General features: G+C 36.7%; 1 protein-coding gene across 3 annotated transcripts in view; it reads right to left on the minus strand.

Annotated features, from left to right (window-relative positions):
* TRIM24 (tripartite motif containing 24) overlaps positions 1–21,174 on the minus strand; it is a 104,415-nt gene that overhangs the window by 25,875 nt on the left and 57,366 nt on the right. For all 3 annotated transcript variants that reach the window (XM_028159028.2, XM_008150491.3, XM_008150490.3), the window contains exons 5-8: positions 20,153–20,269; positions 16,967–17,081; positions 12,519–12,665; positions 3,668–3,785 (exon numbers count right to left, since the gene is read on the minus strand). In XM_028159028.2, the coding sequence (XP_028014829.2) occupies positions 3,668–3,785; positions 12,519–12,665; positions 16,967–17,081; positions 20,153–20,269 (497 nt within the window). The remainder of the gene's footprint in view (positions 1–3,667; positions 3,786–12,518; positions 12,666–16,966; positions 17,082–20,152; positions 20,270–21,174) is intronic.

The following is a 21,174-nucleotide window of genomic DNA, read 5'->3' on the forward strand; positions in this document are numbered from 1 at the left end:
AGTTCTAAAGTTTTTCTGATAGTGAAATACCACATTTTGTAAGGCTATTGTTGCTGAACTTCCAAACTGTCAAGGAACTTTTCAATCTCAGGAAACCTTTACACTCTTAAAAACAGATTGCCCCAAAGAGCTTTTATTGATGGAGATTCTATCAAAATTTACTATCTTTGACACTAAAAATAAGAATTTAAAAAATTTACTTACTAATTCATTTCAAAATAATAAACCCTTAATAGCATACCTTTATAAAAAAATAATATTTTTAAAAATCTTAGTGAAGAGTGCACTGTTTTATATTTTTAAAAATATCTTTATATGTCTGGCTTGATAGCTGAACTCCCATATCTGTTTCTGCATTATCTGTCATAATATATTGTTTAGGTTGAAATATAGGAAGAAAATCCAGCCACACAGACATGTAGTTGGAAAAGGGAGGCCTCTGTGGTTCCCTGAAGGAGACTCAAACTGTACACTTTGAGAACTGCTGTTGTATATTAAGACAAAACAAGCAAATCTGACATTGGTTCCAAAAATATTCCCACAAAGTATTTCGGATTCTTTAATATTAATAATTTGTAATCTCTCGAGTTCCTTACACTTTCACAGTACATACTATGTCAGTTTTCTGATAGAGAATATTTTGAGTCACTTACAATTACCCTTGAGAGAGTTTAAGGCTGCATCTAATAGGTCTGAACCAAGCACAAGGCAAAGATTAATTTTTTCAACAGTAGAGATTCAATTAAATGTTTTAGATTTACAAAGTATATGCATCCTAAAAAAAATATGGCTATAATTCATTAAATACTTACTGGGTATTAGGCACTGTGACAGTAGGTCTATGTATACTGTTAAATTCCTTTTCACAGATAAGGGATTTATGGTTCAGAGACATTGAAGAACTTACCCAAATCCCCAAAACATTAACTGAATATTTATCTAAATCAGTGATGGGCAACCTTTTGAGCTTGGTGTGTCAAACTTCGCAAAAAACTGAGCATAACTCGGGTCGTGTGTCACTTTGAGGAAAAAACTAACTCCAAGACTCTAGTCGCAAATGTTTCCTCCTCAGCATGCGGCCGCGTTGTCATCAGAAATGGCTACGCGTGTCAGTGCTGACACGTGTGTCATATGTTCGCCATCACTGATCTAGATCAATATTTTCCTCTTGCCCAAAGCCATGGAAAACAAGTTGGGAAAATTTATCTCTTTGGAAGAATTAAAAGGTAAATTTCATTGTATGACAATTTACAGAGATATAAATGACAGCTCTTAGAAGTTCTACAGTCAAGAATATTATTTAACTTTATTATCAGAGTTTCACAAACTCTTCACAAACAGGAGATGCTGTCTTTAATTGATTTTTACTGATGCAGACTTACCTAAAACTATATTTATTTTTGTGTGTGCAATTATATATCTATTCTTACCTTTACCTATGCCTATATTTGTATTGTAACTGATATACATAAGTACATACATCTCTATAGATATGACTACTTGTGTGGATATATAACTGTGATAGGTTTTCTGTACAGTTGAATGTGGATTGGTAGAGAGGGATAGGGTTAAGAGATAGTTATTTAGACACAAGCTTTGTATTAATTAACTAGAGGCCAGGTGCATGAAATTCATGCACTGGGGAGTAAACGGGGAGGGGAGGAGTCCCTCAGCCCGGCCTACGCCCTCCCGCAGTCTGGGAGCCCTTGGGGGATGTCCGACTTGACGGCTTAGGAACGCTCCCTAAGCCATCAGTAGGACATCCTTAGCACTACCGCGGAGGCGGGAGAGGCTCCCGCCACTGCCACTGTGCTTGTCAGCTGTGAGCCCAGCTTCTGGCTGAGCGGTGCTCCCACTGTGGGAGCGCACTGACCACCAGGGGGCATCTCCTGTGTCAAGCAGGACTGAGCCGAAACAGGCTCTCCAACATCCCCCTGAGGGGTCCTGGATTGCGAGAAGGCACAGGCCAGGCCAAGGGACCCCACCGGTGCACAATTGGGGCCGGGGAGGGACACGGGAGGTTGGCCAGCCAGGGAGGGACCGCGGAAGGGCTCCAGGGTATGTCCAGCCCATCTCGCTCAGTCCCAATCGGCTGGATCCCAGCAGCAAGCTCATCTACCAGTTGGAGTGTCTGCTCTCTGGTGGTCAGTGCACATCATAGCAACTGGTCAACGGGTCGATTGTCTGCCCACTGGTGTCAGTGCATGTCATAGAGAGTGGTTGAGCAGCCTTAGCATATCATTAGCATATTACGCTTTGATTGGTTGAAAAGCTGGCCGGACACTTAGCATATTAGGCTTTTGTTATATAGGATACAGAGTAACACATATAGGTGTGTGTTTGTGTGTGGTTCCAGTTGCTTGCTATGTATCAATAAACATATAGCTTTGCGTACTTCTAAACTGAACTGCAGGGGTCATCATATTTTTTCTTTAAGGGGACACCCTATCATTATTCTTTTTGTTCTTCCCTTGTATGGATGAGCTTTGTGTAAGCTGATTTCTTCCTTTCCTGGTGTATTCTGAGAGTACTGGCTCTCTATCCCATCATTTTTTACTTACTTACTCAGAATCTAACCTACAGAATGAGAGTGCAATCATTTTTGATGATTTTGAAACAAAGTTAATGAGCCCAATGCTGTCATCAAAGGGAATATTAGTAGTTGATGAAGAATGCATAGGGAATTCTTAAATTTGTTTTTATAATTTCCCTGTGAGAAATTAAGAGAGGAGGCAAAATGTGAGGACTTTTTCTCCTAGCAAATAATATAACAAGAAAGTTAAAATAACTTCCTACTGAACTGCCTGCAAGAATGTTTAAGCTCTTATTGTTACCAAGCTGATAGTCTTCCTTTGTGATAATTCAGTGGACACCACTATTTAAAATGTGGGCACTTTTCTTTATGCACATAACACTTCAATTAGAAAATTAAATATATATGTAGTTACATTTATTACATAAAATTATATGTATAATTATTGCAAAAAGGCAAAAGAAAAAGCAATAAGTTTTCCCTAGCAAGATAAAGCAAATGAGTGACATTAGGCATTTAACCTTTTGCACTCGGATGTCGAGTGTGACTCGACACAGTTAGCATCGGTAGCAGCTCTTTTTATACTCTTTGAATGTATCAATAATTTGAAATATAAAAAAATCCAAATAAATAAGTTTGTATGAAAAGAAACTCCAGTTTTTTATTCTACTGCCGCGCTTTGTAAAATCTGGGGTATTTAAAAAATTAAATCCCGAGTAGAATAAAGGAATCGAGAAAAAAGCAAGCGAGTGCAAAGGGTTAAAGAGAAAGCCAATAATAGTATTGGAAATACTATTTTATCAGAAAACATTCTAAATATCAAAAAATTCTATAACAATGCCAGTCACAAGTCAAAAGTTTTATCAACCCATTCTGATAAAAAGTTCAAGCAAGAATCTATGAAAAATAGAATTCCTTAATCCCGAGTCAACAGAGGATGTTTCTTAACATCCATATACTTACATGTATGTTAACATTCATGCATGTGAATAAAATACTAACAAAAATTCCATGTTTTTAAATCAAGGTAACAAAAACATTTTGAGGGTGTAAGGAATACATTTTCAATAACATAATAATCATTAAGAGTTCCAGAAACAAATGGCACTTGAGAAAATATACACAATGACCTACCTAAATTGAGAATATTTTGAGCCCAGAAACTAGGATCACAGTGAAATTGGATGGTATTGTTGGTCACTGGGAAAGCATCACACCTTGCTCGAAGGAGATGCCGTAACCGGTATGTAATCTAGAAGAAAGGAGACAATTAAACATCAGTATCTTTATCAGGCCAATAATTTATTACACTCCCAGTAAATACACAAAAAATAAGTCTCTTGTATGTATATCAACACAAAATAAACAATAAAATATAAACTATAAAAAGTAGGCAGCCCAGCTTGGCCAGTGTGGCTCAGTGGTTGATCGTTGACTTTTAAACCAGGAGGTCATGGTTCAATTCCTGATCAGGGCACATGCCTGAGTTGCCAGATTGATCTCCAGTGCAGAAGGCAGATGATCAATGATTCTCTCTGTCATCATTGATGTTTCCCTCTCTCCCTCTCCCTTCCTCTCTGAAATTAAAAAAAAAAAAAAAGCAGACAGCTCAGGTCAGTGGTTGAGCACTGGACCAATGCACCAATCAAGAGATCAGGGCACATCCCCAGATTGTGGGTTTGATCCCCAGTAGGGGATGTCAGGAGGCAGCTGATGGACATTTCTCTTTCTTTGATGTTTCTCTCTCTCTCTCTTTCCCTTTTCCTTCCTCTCTCCAAAAAGCAATAAAAACATTTTTTAAAATATATTTTTATTGATTTCAGAGAGGAAGGGAGAGGGAGGGAGAGAAAGAGAAACATCAATGATGAGAGAATCATTGATTTGACTGCTTCCTGCATGACCCCTATTGGGGATGAAGCCTGCAACCCAGGCATGTGCCCTTGACTGGAATAGAACTCGAGACACTTTATTCCGCAGGTTGATGCTCTATCTATCCAATGAGCGAGTGTTTTGATCATTTAAATGTGAAAGAGATGCTGAAGGAGAGGGAGGTATCAAGGCTGACTCCCACGTTTCAAATTTTAGTAACAAGCACATGGACATTGAGGGGTAGGACACAGAGAGCCTGTGGAGATGGCCAGTGTGCAGTTAGACACAGCAATTTGAAGCTCAGGAGCTCCGGGCTGATCTGTACTAGCTATGTGCATTTGCACTATCCACTGCAAAACATTTTTTTTTTAAGTAGACCTGCCCTAGCTGGTTCGGCTCAGTGGATAGAGCATCGGCCTGCAGTCTGAAGGGTCCCAGGTTTGATTCCAGTCAAGGGCACATGCCTGGGTTGCAGGCTTCACCCCCAATAGGGGGCATGCAAGAGGCAATCAATCAATGATTCTCTCTCATCATTGATGTTTCTATCTCTCTTTCCCTCTCCCTTTCACTCTGAAATCAATAAAGATATATTTTTAAAAATAAAATAAAAAAGTAGACCTATAACAGCTTTCTTTTCAAAACATCAAAAATTTTGAGGTATAAAACAATTTTTTTGAGGTATAGTTTAGTTGGTTATGATGTTGAATACAAAATTAAAGAGTATCTTAAAGTGACAGGTTAAAGGTCAGTCTTTTAATTAACATCACAGAAGCACCAACTTAGTATTTTTAAAATAAAAAAATTTAACACATTTTGCTCTTTTATTTATTTTACTACTTCTTTTATCGAAGGATTCAGAACTTAGATTAGGTGGCTACTGAGTTACAGAAAAGACAAACTAATCTCTGCTAAGGAAGTATAAGTACAGCCAACAACTAGGCCTGCTAGTTAGTGGAATGGTTCTCCTTGTTCCTATGCTTTGAGTTCCTTGTCATCATCCTCCCACCCACATGCAGTCCTCAGTGAGTACTTGAGTCATTCTCCCTCAGCCTTTGAAGAGTTTAGCTCCTGATTCACTATAACCATCGTCACCATTACTACTATATTAATTATTGGTGATTTTAACATCCACCTAAGTGATCTTCCTTATAGCTTGCTTCTTCTTGCACAGATACAAACACTCTCACAAACCTTAAAGGTCCTATAAGCATTTGCTCTTACAATTTTTCCCTGTCCTATCAATATTACCTTACCATTATCCCTACCCTCTTAGCCCTCAATTCCTTCTTATCAAGCTTAAATCCCAGGGTCAATCATCATCATCATTTCCTTGCATATACCCTCAACACCTCTTTCTCTCTCATCCCAATTACACAAAATCCCTTTCCTCTCCTCAACCTTTTCCACAGATAAAACAAATCTTACTTCAGATCAGTCCCTAAGGTTGACTGGCTATCATATGACATTTATTAATTTATGTTCTGACAAATTTTTCTTTATCATTTACTTGTTTATCATCATGGACTCACATATTCCTACTTAATTCAATGTGTTCTGATTCATTACTATAGTTATTTAGTTTGAGTTTCAAATTGGTTGATTTGCCCAGAAAGAGCCCTTTTAAGCTGGATCCTGGTCCTTTTGACATGTCCCCAGCAGGTCTCTGGTAAAAGATGTTCGGAGTACAATTTGAGCTTTTCTTCACTTTGCTTGGAATTTAGAAACAAAGATCTGGAATAACATTGGGCTCATTGCTTTTGTGGTGTAACACACAAACACAAACACAAACACACACACTCATTTACATATTATGTGTGTGTGCATATATGTATATATAAACACCTATAACTATTTCCAGATCTCTGTGTATATGTGTATAAGTCGTGAGTTCATACTTATATTTTTAATTCCAATCTATTGCACCTTATGACTGTATCTTTAGCAAAAATATTAGCTGCCATTACCCTCAATATATTTACTTATTTCCTCAATCCACTCACTTATTTGCTTAATGTAACCAAAATCTGAAATACTTCTGCTCACTCTCTCTGTGTTCTCCACTCACCACTTCCTATCTCTGGCTGCTAGCCTCATGCAGTGTAATCCCCCAACCATCTTCACTACCCTGAGTCCTCAGTCACCATGCTGATGAGTCCATGACAGAAAGGAAAGATGATCATTTTTCTTTAAAAACACTTTTTTTCTGTCTTTAGGTAAATATACTGACTTAACATTTTGAGTATCTTATAATTTTTAGTATGGAAATTGAGCAGTAAAAGCTCTTTTACCTGCCCCCCACCCCCCCCAAAAAAAAAAAAATCAGAAATGTACTTCCTTAAAAGAAAATCAGCTTTAATTAAAGGGAACTTTGAGGTAAACTACTAGGACATCGATACTTTTTTTCCCCTTGAGATACTAAACTGTAAACTTTTGCTGATGAAAAGCTACAAGACACAGAATTTACTTACAATTCAGATAGCTAATATCTATTTGCCAATTTAGTGTGGCAAGGTCTAAAAGTAATGTCAAAGTTGGCCAAACTCTGCTCCTTATCTTAAGCAACATTTTTTTGGTTGTATTTTACTGCCATTCAATGTAAAAATGAGAACTCTCTTATTGTCAAATTACTTTTGTTGAATGTGTTGGGCTGACATTGATTAACAAAATTATATAGGCCCAGCTGGCGTGGCTCGGTGGTTGAGCCTATGAACCAGCAGGTTGTGGTTTGATTCCTGGTCAGGGCACATGCTGGACTGCAGGCTCGATTCCCAGTAGGGGTTGTGCAAGAGGCAGCAGATGAATGATTCTAGCTCTCTCCCCCTCTCCCTTCCTCTCTGAAATCAATAAAAAAATATATATTTTAAAAAATTATATAGGTTTCAGCTACACAATTCCACAACACATTCTGTAAATAGTATTATGTGTTCATCACCCCAAATCATGTCTCCTTCCATCAGATGCAGATTTTAAATAATGCTGAGAAATCATAAAGCCTAAGTAGTATAGACGATAAACAATGGTCATTAAATATATTTATTCATCTCTTCAGGCGTATCTACACTTAAATGAGCACAGGTTTCACACTGAAAACTTAGCTGTTGTTCAAAATGCAAAAACTTTTTTAAAAATATGAAGGATGTCCTAACAGCATTTGAGATTGCAGTACTGTAACTGTCTTGTATTAAGTTACATAAACTTAAAAAATATTTCATTAAAAAAAATGTCATGTTTCTAAGTTCCCAACACTATAAATTAACAAAGTTTCATCTATACTTACAGCTTCTGGTAGGAGATGTTATCTGGTACTTTAATTATTATTTTTCACTACCAATTTTTCATTGAGTTCCTTAATTCCTACTTTTAGAAGTATGATCTAATGAAATTCATAGAAAAATACACAACTGTAATAACAGTAGATGAAAGTAAATAATAGCATGATGGACATATGCATAAGAGCTTTGTAAGGAGAAGGAGATTCTAACCCAGTTTTGGTCACTGGAGGCTGTGAAGAGGTAAGGAAGACGAACCTAAATGAACCTGGCAGTCTCCAAAAAGATGAACATTAGTTACTCAGGAGAAAGAGGAGGCATTTTCAGAAAGGGTACCAGAACCCAAGTATGTTCTGAGGATCAGAAATAAGGAAATGGCAAAGAGACATCAGGAAACATAAAAAAGGTCTTTGAAGATCAATTAGATGGCGGGAGGGGGGCGGGGAATGGGGAAAAGGGAATAGGATTGTAGAATTCCTTTTTACTACTTATACCCTTAACAGTTTCCTAATCTATCTATAGTATTATAGAAATATCTACTATTAGTAAAAAGAATGCCTGTGGCCCTAACCGGTTTGGCTCAGTGGCTAGAGCGTCGGCTTGCAGACTGAAAGGTCCCAGGTTCAATTCTGGTCAAGGGCATGTACCTTGGTTGCAGGCACATCCCCAGTAGGAGATGTGCAGGAGGCAGCTAATCGATGTTTCTCTCTCACTGATGTTTCTAACTCAACTCTCTATCCCTCTCACTTCCTCTCTGTAAAAAAAAAAAAAAAAAAAAAAAAAAAGAATGCCTGTGTTTTATTCTTCTGGTCTCTCTTCTGTCAATATTTCTTACCTTCCTTCTAAATAAATGTAAGGGTAACAGAAGAATCCTAAGGAAATACTGTGAAAATGTTTTAAAATATATTTAAAACTGGACTTCTGAAAGGATTCTGCTATTCCAATAGGTCTGGTCTTTTACTGACTACAATTCCTAAAGCAAAAAGATGAACTAAGAATTACAATCCAAGAATGAAATTTCACACCAGCAAGACTTTTTTTTATATTTAAGTATGTAAAAGCCATCATTCAAAGGATAACCTGAGTAGACATGGCTATATTTATAAAGCATAAGAACTCTTAAAAAAAAACAGGTAGTATAAGAGCAAATTTTCAAATTTTTGAGACTGGAAGTCCTTCTAAGTGTGTAAAAATACATTTAAAGAATAACGTGGGTAAACATCATATTTACAAAGTATAAGAGCTCTAAAGAACACAGTTGGCATAATATGGTGATTTTCTAATTTCCTGAGACTGAAAATCCTTCAAATGTTTAAAAATAATCATAAGCTTTAACTCTGCATGCATTACAGGCAATTTATTTTATTAACTATATCCTTTTCTAAATAGGCACTAAGGCCAACTCGAATTACATAGGCTTTTAAAATTTAGAAAAAAACATGATCAGGAAATCTGGTAATTTTAGTTCTTTATGATTCTCTGTGCCTATTTTCTCCTATAAGTAACAGAGAAGACAAACATCCTCTCTCCTATTTCAAAAGATTGGGCAGATTAAGTAAACCTATCTTGGAGTTCTTTTTTTATTAAGATCTTCACCGGAGGATATATTTAATGGTTTGTATGTGTTTGTTTGTTTTATTGGAGAGAAAGGGAAGTAGGGAGGGAGAGAGGCAGAGAGACGGAGAGAGGGAAAATGGGAAGGAGGGAGGGAGAGAAACAAACATTGATGTGAGAGAGAAACATCGATCAGTTGCCTCCAGTACATGCCCGACTGAAGATCGAACCCACAACCTATGTGCCCTGACTTAGAATGGAACCCACAACAGGACAACGCTCCAACCAACTGAGCAACCAGGCCAGGGTCCATCTTCTATTTTCACTGTTTTCTCCTATTATAATTACTAACAAAATTATAGAATAAAACTAGAGAAACAAAATTTTATACTGATAAGAATGAGTATCTGATTATTTTATGTGTGAATAACATGCTTTCTTACATACATAAATAACATCAGTAACAGAGAAGGTCTGTACTACGTAGAAGGTTTTTTTGTTTGTTTGTTTGTTTTCATTAGACCAATGAAGCAGTTTTACAAAAAAGACCTAAAGATTAAGACTACAGCCCTGACCGGTTTGGCTCAGTGGATAGAGCGCCGGCCTGCGGACTCAAGGGTCCCAGGTTTGATTACGGTCAAGGGCATGTACCTTGGTTGCAGGCACATCCCCAGTGCGGGGTGTGCAGGAGGCAGCTGATTGATGTTTCTCTCTCATCGATGTTTCTAACTCTCTATCCCTCTCCCTTCCTCTCTGTAAAAAACAATAAAATATATTTTTTAAAAAAGATTAAGACTACATCATTGATTATTATGAAAGGAAAAAATCATAAGAGTTGAATACAATTCATGATCAGAAATAGTTGCAAATCAACTTTCTAATAAATCACTCAGCATTTGGATTTAGTTTATAAAAGCTGATCCAGAAGTGCATTTCATTATTTCAAAATGGTCATTAGAAATTTCTGCCACTTGATTCCAAAAAATGGAATAGCTGAACAGAACACTGATTTGGATATCATAATCTGATTATAAAGTATACATTTATGTGGAATCTTTAATAAAATGAAAAGGAAAGCAGGAATTTTTAAGAACATTTATATGTTTTTACCTCCAATGACTAAATGTGTCCTATATCCTTAATACTAAAGTCCTGGTCCACAGAAAACAGTATCTGCATCACATGGGAGCTTGTTAAAAATTCAAAACCTGGCTCCACTCCAGATCCACTGAACCAGAATCTTTAGGTGGTTACTATGCAATCATATTTTCAGTACCAAGATTCAAGAGTACTGTCAAAATCAGGGGTCCTCAAACTTTTTAAACAGGGGGCCAGTTCACTGTCCCTCAGACCGTTGGAGGGCTGGGCTACAGTTTAAAAAAAAACTATGAACAAATTCCTATGCACACTGCACATATCTTATTTTGAAGTAAAAAAACAAAATGGCAAAAACACCTGCATGTGGCCCGCGGGCCGTAGTTTGAGGACGCCTGGTCAAAATAGTTCATCAAATCCTAAAGCCACTTTTCTCTAGTAAATGGGTTGAAATATACTGCTGACAGAATAAACAATGTAGAACAAGAGGAACACAGCCTCTGGGCTCAGGTGTGTGACCTTAGGCAGTTTAAACTCAGCTCTATACATAAGTTTCATCACCCACACAATGAGGATGGAAAGATATACCTATTTCATAAAAGTTTAAGGAAATATTACAAGAATATTTACACTAATATTAAAATTAGTCCCTGGCACACGATAGGTAATCAGGAAAAATTTACTATTATTAGTATTAAATTCATTTGCTACTAAGACAGAGAAAACTTAGAAAAGAACAATATAGGAGTGACATGGTAGTTTTACAAATCAATCTACCTACCTACCTACCTACCTACCTACCTACCTACCTACCTATCTACTCTTGCAATCAATAGATTTATCAACTTGGGGTTACAAATAACTCTCTAAATAGGAGATGGAGGCTGGAAGAAAAGGCTGGAAAAATGACCACAAGGCCAAAGAAAAACAGGAGAAAAAGAGAACAACATGGAAGAAGGGGACAATTATGTTGTCTTCCCTAGATTGATTTTCTTCTGGATAGTCTGAGCCTAGTGGTAGATGAGTGAATTTGAGTCCAGCCACTTGGGAGAGAGACAATAGCTGGCACTGTCCCCAGTGGGGCCCTTGAGGTACCCCTCTTCCACCAACCAAAACCTTTGGGTGGGGGAGCGGTGGAGAGAAGGCTTTACATTCATTACCCACACCCCAATCCCAAATAGATGACCTGGAGCTTCTAATCTGTGAACATGAGCACGATGATAGAGCACATGCCCATCAGGAAATGCATGAAGGACTTGTGCTTCTCTATCAGCTAAAACAGTATTTTAAAAAATCCAATACAGTAACACCTCACTGTAACAGACTAATTTAGGCAAGGGGGTATCGACTAGTATTAAAGCTGAAAGTCCATTATAGAATAAAGTAGATTTTCTGAATGCATGTATTAAAAAAGTGACAAATTAGTTTACCTGTTTCTACTTATGTAGACACGTTTGTGTAATTAAAATTAAGCATGTATGAAAAGTTTAATTTCACAGAAAAGTTTTCTTATGTATTACTGTAATTTTAAATTTATACTGAATAAGTCTAGTAAATGCACACATTCACCAGTCACCGAGAGTAAACAAATGCACAGGGACTGAGGCATGGCTTAGCACACATCGGAACACGTTAAAACTGCTGCAGAAAGTCATGCCACGTTAACAACAGAACCAATTACCATGCACATGAGATGCAGTGTGATCATATGCTAATGTTTGCCAAACACTGTTTACAAGCGGTGACTCTTGGATTTAAATATGTAGACCACAGTTCTAGATATTTTATGTAATATTTATGTCGGCAAAATTACTACACTGTTTTTTTCCCTGCTCGGTAGAATTTGTTAAAAATAACAGTTTTGTTTAAAAAAAACAAAACCCTGTTAATTTAATTATAAGCAAATCTTGGTTAAAAAGCATTTTAAAATTAACAGGGTGTTAATTTTCACATATGACATATGAACTAAAAGTTTTGTCCGTTAAATCTGAAGTCTGTTAAATTGAGGGTTTACTGTATAAAGGGGTGGGGGCAAAAGTAGGTTAATACAAGCCCGCAACCCAGGCATGTGCCCTAACTGGGAATCAACCCTGCAACCTTTTGGTGCTCAGGACAATGCCCAACCAACTGAGACACACCAGCCAGGGCTCTCTTTATATTCTGATGGAATATTAAATACCACACTTGGTCTATCTTACCAGTCTCTTGCTATAAAGTAGTGCTGTACTGCTGCCACTGGAAACTGCCCATTTAGAAAAATGCATGACATGTTCCAACTGTTTAGAGAGTCCAGCCACTTCCTGTTGTTGTTGCATAAGTTTTATGCGATGGTCCTTTGCTAGGGTCTAAAATGAAGAAAATAATTTCAAAATTAGTTCTGTCTGTAACATATTTTAATGGTCATTTTCAGATTAACATATTAGAATAACCATCACCTTTAAGAAACTGAAAATCCTCTTAGTGTTGCTTTTCCCCACTTAGTACAAAGGGTCAGTCTTAATGCAGCAAAACAAATGCTCCTTATAGCCACCGCTACCACCACCACCATGGCCTCCACGGCCCCTAACCTCCACCCTCAGTCTGGTTTTATATATTCTGGGACTTAGGTTTTTGTTCATGTTATCTTCCAATATCCAACAGGAACAAAAAGCTGTAGATCAGCTATCATACAGTAAATGACTGTTAAATTCAATACCCACAAATAAAATAAATGTAACCTTTCCAGCAATCTAGTCAAGTTACCAGATCACATAATTTATTCAATCACATGATTTCACCTTTTAGGCATTCTACTCCTCATTGCAACCATATGGCAGACAACATGTATGCTTTGCATGTGGTAAAAAAGCTATAACATTATTTTTGTCTAGTGAGAGTTACATGGGAACCCACTGATTTAGTGACTAATGTGCCAATGCACTCTCAGAAAAGCTACAGAAAAGCAGTACATAGAATTTCTCTCTGAGGGATTTACCTTTCTCTTAGGGAAGTACACAAGGAAGAACACAGGTTAATAAAAAGTGAAGAGCACTGAACTTGGGTTATTTTAAAGGTCTCTATCCAAAAATCTCCTTTACCTGGCAAGGAAAGAGAAAGAAAATAGGGCTTTCTACTGGCTTAAAAAAAAAAAGTTTAAAGTAAAATTGCTATGTTCCAATATGGACTTATAGTCTCAATAAAAAAAGAACCTAGATCCTAGCCATAGTCAGTTTCAAATGTTGAAAATACACATGTGCTAAATTGAATTAAGAAAAAAACTGCAGTGACTGTTAATGGCTTTGTCATATCAGAGATAACTTACTTATTACATTATTTCTGACCTCTGTGAAAACTGTTTCTTTGGAGACATTCTAGAAAGAATAGAAATTCTGTTTATTTTTAATTAGGTTGCAAATTGAGAATCAGAAGGTCTAGTTTCTTGGTATTCCATAGTAACAACTATTTGGGCTGATTTCTCTTGATTCTTAGATAAAACATGCCAGAAGAAAGGGTATGAGGACTAGAGGCATTTGTAAAAGGTGTACAGCTGTAGCCTGGCCAGGGTGGCTCAGCAGTTGAGCATTGACCCATGAAGCAATAGGACACTGGTTTGATTCCTGGTCAGGGCACATGCCCAGGTTGCGGGCTCGATCCCTAGTAGAGGGCAGGCAGGAGGCAGCCGATAGATGTTTCTCTCTCATCAATGTTTCTCTCTTTCCCTTCTCCTCTCTCTAAAATCAATAAAAACATTTTTAAACAGTTCTATAAAAATTGTAAGGTAATAACGTTGATTAAAAATAATACTGATAACTAAATTCATTCCTAGAGATTGGGAATTTGGTCATATTTTGTTCCTACATTTTTTCTTATTCTTTTAATCTGCAAGTAACTTTGATTTACAATGAAGTTTGGAAATAACCACAGCCACTACTGATCTCTGAGAAAGCAATTTGAAGTCACTTTTTATATTAAGCAGAACTTTGAAAACATTTTAAATTGTTTAAATGTAGCTATTAAAACAGAAACAGAGAACCTTGAAAAAACAGTTACTATAAATAAGGTCTGATTCTTCCTGGACAGAATAATTCTTCACTAAATAAGTATCCTATCTAATAATAGACAAATATGCAAATTGACCGCACCTTCGCTACACCCAAGCCACGCCCACCAGCCAAGCCACACCCACCAACCAATCAGGCCGACTATGCAAATTACCCCAACGAAGATGGCGGCTAATTTGCATATCAAGACAGCGTCTAAAGAAGCCAAGAGCTGCAGAAGGGAGTAAAGCTTCGAAGAAGCAAGCAAGCCGGGGGGGGGGGGGGTAGGGGGGCAGGGGGACGGGGGGAGGAGAAGGGAGGAGCGAAGTCAGGGCCGGGGGTGAAGGGAAAAGCAGGCGGGGCAGGCGACAAGGGCGGAGCGGAGGCAGGGCCGGGGCGAAGGGAAAAGCAGGCGGGCTGGAGGAGAAGGCGGGGCAGGCGACAAGGGCGGAGCGGAGGCAGGGCCGGGGCGAAGGGAAAAGCAGGCGGGCTGGAGGAGAAGGCGGGGCAGGCGACAAGGGCGGAGCGGAGGCAGGGTAGAGTGCAGCAGGAAATCCTATTGCAGGATTTTTCCTGCAACGGGAATGCTAGTTTGATTATAAAAGAACAAAGAATTATTTTAGTCTTTGTTTCCAGTATAGATGCTAAACCATAATAGTGGCCTTGCTTTGCAGGGGACAAAACTTTCTAACAAAGACCATATAATTTTGTCAACTATAAAATAAAGATGTTGGCCTTGGCCGTCGGCCTGAGGATTGAAGGGTCAAGGGCATGTACCTCAGTTGCAGGCTTGATCCCCCAGCTCTGATCAGGGTACGTGCAGGGTACGTGTTAATCCGGTGAGGATTAACAACAACAAAAAGATGTTGAACTAAATTATTTCTAGGAGTTTTTTTCTAATCTTCAAACATGACAATTCTTTTACTCTTTTCCCATTCTAAATTGCTTCTTTACTGTGAATTCCTTCTGCATCAATATACTAAAAGAATTCTAAAATATCATGCAGTTAATATACCATGTAGAAGTTGTAACCTCCATATTATTTGAAGTCAAGCAGTGAATTCGGATCTTGATCTTCAGAAACATAAAACAGCTGATGAAGATAGTAATATTTTTCTTATCTGCAGTGGGAAACAACTATCCAAAATGCCATGGGCATTTCTCTCGAAGTACTGGCTTTAGCAATTAACACCATAAAATGTTAAGGGCAGGAGGCACCTCCTTTTACCTAATATCTCGTAAGGTTAAATGTATATAGTTGAGAACTAAACATAGTTAACTTAGTGTATCTTTCCAAAAATTATGTTCAATTGCACTCCACCCCTTTGGTGATGCAAAACTGTCACTTCAATGAATCTCTAAAATGATTCATCTCTTCAACATTTATAGAGTTTCTCCTGCAAGCAATGCATTATGTTTGACACTGTGAAGTAAATAAGAATTAAGACATTCCTAGTGGGAGTATCAACCTACTTGCTAGATGGGACGCTGCCGGATTCATGAATTGTTTAATATAGCCAATTAGATCTTCAAATTTACTCCCTTGAGTTTTTTTCTTTAATACTTCACACAAAAGTTTCTAATAATTCAGTTATCTACATTTGCCTTATAAGGCATGTCGAAAGTTCAAAAATGCTTAAATTCTTTTCTTCAGAATTATTTTATTTGGAAATCAACTGGAATAAATAATTATAATCTATAAAAAAAAACATGATAACTCTGGCCTGTGTGTGCAGTGGTTAGAGCACTGGCCCACACACCGAAGGGTCCTGGTCAAGGGCACGTACCTGGGTTGCAGGTTCGATCTCTGCCCAGGTCGAGCCTTGTGCAGGAAGCAAGCAATTGATGTGTCTCTCTCACATCGATGTTTCTCTCTCTCTCTCTCTTTCCCTCCCCTCTACTCTCTCTAAAAAATCAATGGAAAAAATATCCTCAGGTGAGGATTAACAAAAAGCAAACAAAACTAACATCATGATATAATTTGGTTTAAAAAATTATTACTGGATATGCCAATAAATGTATTTTCTATCATTTCCATAAATAGTCCAAGTTCTGGAAATCCCATATATGGGCATCAACCGCATAAATGCTATTAAATAACAGCACCCATTCATATTTGCCCTCAGTTAAACTTTCTTAATGTAGATTCACTCTAATTTTTCAGGCTACAGTTCTATAAAGATTGACATTTTTAAAAACAAGACATTCCTACTGTTTTATATCGGCCTAAATCAGCCGAAACCGGTTTGGCTCAGTGGATAGAGCATCGGTCTGAGGACTGAAAGGTCCCAGGTTCAATTCCGGTCAAGGGCATGTACATTGGTTGCGGGCACATCCCCGGTAGGGGGTGTGCAGAAGGCAGCTGGTCGATGTTTCTAGCTCTCTTTCCCTCTCCCTTCCTCTCTGTAAAAAATCAATAAAATATATTAAAAAAAAAAAAAAAAAGGCCTAAATCATCAGCTTAACAATGCAGAGCCTGGCAAAGGAAAACATTGGAATAGAGAAGAAATACTATTGAATCATAAAACAATTATATGAAAAAGGCTATAATTTCAAATTCGCAAATACATATGAAATTCTATTAAATCACTACAGCATACTAGTATGCTGCATTAACAGTAACTTACCTCAAGCTGATGCAGTAGAGCTTTTCCTTTTTTATTTATTTCTACCATCAATGTAAATATAGCAACTTTAATATCTTGTTCCACTTGCTTTTGATTTTGATTTACTTCAATTATCCTGAAAATTAAATGAAAAGGGGGAAATATAAGGCAGGAAAATTGCTTTACAATATTTAAAATTGATTTTTTAAGGTCTAAATTAGACCAAAATGTTTTCAGCACTTAAAAGCTCAGCTATTTCTAGGATGCTTTAGTTTAAATTGGCTTTCTTGAAAATAATACAGCAGAAATACTATTCTTCTGAAAGACATAGTCATTTAATTCAACCTTAAAATCAAAATGCATAAAAAACATTTTAAGAAAATATGTTCTGGAAAGATTATTGTAACACCCAGGAAAATCAATACTCAGCCTAAAAGGATGATAAAGAAAACCATGAATCTGGAAGAGTTCTATTTTATTCACTGCAACTAAGAAATAGGAAAGGGTAAATGTGTCCCTTTTATTTAGTCATGTGAACTACTACAGTACTCATTATACCTGAATACAAAAAGCAAAAAGACAATAGTTTGTTACTTTTAATAACACATTTGTCTTTAAATAAGCAGCCAAATAACTACTTGATGTTTAATCAACCACCAAATAAGTTTTTTCCTTTAATTAGAAAAAATGGAAATGCTGTTTTCAAAGAGATCGAGGACATAAAGAAAATACATAGCATTACACCAGAATACCTTACAAAAGCAGAAAAGGATAATGAGGCACCCACTGAATATTATAAGAGAAATAAAGCTTCTTTTCTTCTGTTTCTCCCATAGTTACCCTCCAAATCTCTTAAGACTAAAAAGACAGAGATTTTATTCTCTGTCGGAAAATCTTCAAGATAATTATTTGACATCAATATTGGCTAGCGGTTCAGAAAAACTAATATAAATCCTCATGATTGTAGGACAGGATAAAAAAGGGACAATCAGTACCATGTTTGCACTTGTGTGAAAATGAATGGTCAAATAAGTCAGTCTAGTAAATTTAATCTTCTATAATCAGGTAGGCAATAAAGATATAAACAATTAACACCTAATCCAAAGATTCTTTAATTTTTACAATTCAAAAACCAAAATACTAAAAATATAAAAGCCCACCAAATTTGGATAATTCACACTAATTTTAAGACTGACTGTTTAAAAAGGTATAATCATGAAGAAGTTGGGTATTGGCGAAAAACAAACAAACAAACAAACAAATGAACACAATGGAACAGAACAGAGTCCAGAAATCCACACATATATACGGTCAACTGATATTCTACAAAGGTGCCAAGGCTATTCAATAGCAACAGAATAGTTTTGTCAACAAATGGAGTTGGAGCAAATGGACATCCATATGTCAATTTAAAAAAAGTGAAATACTATTACATTGTGAAAGAATAAGAAAAAAGTCAAAAGGGTAAATTTTACCAAGGGTGGATCTTTCACATAAAATTAGTAATCTAACAATTGCTACCATCTGCCACTAGATGGTAGAAATTTGACTATCATTATCTCTCCTTATTCTATAAATATTAATTACAAGTTTTCAATTATTCAGTTACAAAATATTTTAAATGCACCAATTCACCAATTACTCTACTTGGAAAAGTACAGTATTATGATTAAAATATGGTAAGGGAAATAGTTTGTGGTTAACTATAGTTACGTGAAAGAGAAAGGTAAAATGAAATGAGAGCTAATCAGAATAATAAAAACTGAAAGACATACACTAAAACTGTTATTACCACAATATATAATGACTAGCTATACTACTAATAATGGGTCTCAAAAGATCTGTTGGTCCAGAAAGAAACTCACTACAGACTGATTCATTTGCCTGTCAGCATAACTATTATTGCTCGTCTCACATTCGGTTCTTATATTTCTAGTAACACATGATCTCACTCATCTAGGGGAAATGATGAACAACATAGACTGATGAACAAGAACAGACCCAGAAACAAGGAGGCATCGATCTGACTGTCTGGCCTCAGAGGGGGGGTAGGGGAGGGTGGGGGTAGGGGGGAGAGATCAACCAAAGGACTTATGTGCATGCATATGAGCCTAACCAATGGTTAAGGACAACAGGGGGTGGGGGCATCGATGGGGAGGGGTGTGGGATGGGAATGGGGGGATGAGGACAAATATGTGACACCTTAATCAATAAAGAAATTTTAAAAAAAAAGAAAAAGAAAAGTTAACTTATATTTAAGATTTTTTTTTTTAAATCAAGTAAACCAAGGAATTCCTTGAAAAAAATTCCCAAATGCCCAACCCTAGTCATGTTCCAAAATTATGATTGCTCTTATGGAAGATGAACCACAAAGCCTTACAAAATTTTCTCTGAAAACAGCACTCAAATCCCCTATGAGGCCTCTCTTATCCAGGCTCTTTCTAATAAGCATTTCTTGATTTATTTAGGCAGACATGTTAAAAGAAAGGGGATATAGAATTTCATAGGTGTTGTAAAGGTTGCAAAATGTCAGTGTGTGCCCCAAATGGGATAAAAAAAAGGAACTAGACAAACTCCCTCTTCCTCACAGAGGCCAGTGGTTTCCTCCACCAATCACTAAATTGTGAGACAGGAGCCTTGGACAGTTGGAAGACAAAAACATAATAAATAATATGTAGAAACTGTGTAAGTATTGTACCTGACAAGGAATAAAAGGTGTGTGAAACAGTGTAACAATCCCTGTCTCCTGGTCCTAATGTCTCCAATTCATTGCAGTTAAGATGACAGCCCAGAGGGGGCATCTCAAAGTTTAGTAATACTTAAAATAGCATTTATGTATATAATAGTGTTAAAATATTTTACACTAGCAAAAACAGTTGATTTTATCTTTAAAAGCCTGTTATTTCTTTAAAATTGAAAAACACTGATAATGATGAATTATCGACAACTTAAGTGAGCTGCTATAATGCAGTCTATCATCAAAATAGTTTTAAATTTCATGGCTGGCTGAAAAGATGCTTTCAAACCCAAACTTTCCAGAAACCCAAAATTTTGTGGAAGTCTTATCAACTCTGTGCTATTTGAGTCATCTGGCAGCTTACTTAGATCTATTTCACCGTGAGTTAAATAAAATGTCTGTTCTAAAAGTGAGAATACTTAACACATTATATAAAGATGATTTATTGTAATATATAAATGTAAATTTACCTGTTCTGGATCTGATTTCCTGTGAATTTGATGTACTTTGTTTTTTCCATCAATTTGGTGATCAGTGTATCTATGATCACTTTCTGATTCTGAAAAGCTTCTTCTATAAATTGATATCTGAAGAAATAAGTAAATAAGTCAATTATCACATGAATTAATCTGTGTAAAATGAGGAAAAGCCCCAAAGCAAAGAAATAATAGAAAACTATTAAGATAATAAGAATAGAAAGGATATAAAAAATCAGTTAAAATACAAAATATAGGTGGCCCAAAAAAATGTATACACACACATTGAATAATTACAAAGGCAGTGTTAATTAAAATACATTTCATTTTCAAAATTGAGCTATCTGCTGTTAAAGTGTGTATACATTGGGGGAGGGGAGGGGGGCACGCACCCTGTATATAAGGCAGGTTTTCCTCTCCTGTGGAAATTATCCGTTAAGAAAGAGGGAGTCTAGCCCTGGCTGGTTTGGCTCAGTGGATAGAGCCTGTGGACTGAAGGGTCCCGGGTTTGATTCGGGTCAAGGGCACGTACCTAGGTTGCAGCTCCTCCCTGGCTTGGGCCATGGTCAGGGCACATGCAGGAGGCAACCAATGTGTTTCTCTCCCTGTCTTTCCCTATCTCTATTCCACACTCTCTAAAAATCAATAGAAAATATCCTAGAGTGAGGATTATAAAAAAAAAGAAAAAGGGAATCTTTACAGATATTATTCATGAACACTCTTTAAATTATTTTGAAAATTTGGGAGACACACATTCATTATCAAAGTTTTAGAGAATTACAGAGTTCACTTGGCCAAAAAGTAGTAACAGATATTTAGGCAGATTTAACTATTTTACAATTTCATAATTATGAAAGTTTGATGCTATAATCATTTTGAAGATCATTTTTAAATAATAAGCCCTTTTAAAATATTTAACTTAGAAGTGAAGATGATAGCCTCTGACAAATAAGATGACTCAAGAGTATCTTGAGAGAAAGACAACGATGTAAATGATACAAAGATTTTCATTAAAA

The sequence above is a fragment of the Eptesicus fuscus genome, chromosome 14 (genome assembly GCF_027574615.1).
Source record: "Eptesicus fuscus isolate TK198812 chromosome 14, DD_ASM_mEF_20220401, whole genome shotgun sequence".
In the NCBI taxonomy this organism is placed as follows: domain Eukaryota; kingdom Metazoa; phylum Chordata; class Mammalia; order Chiroptera; family Vespertilionidae; genus Eptesicus; species Eptesicus fuscus.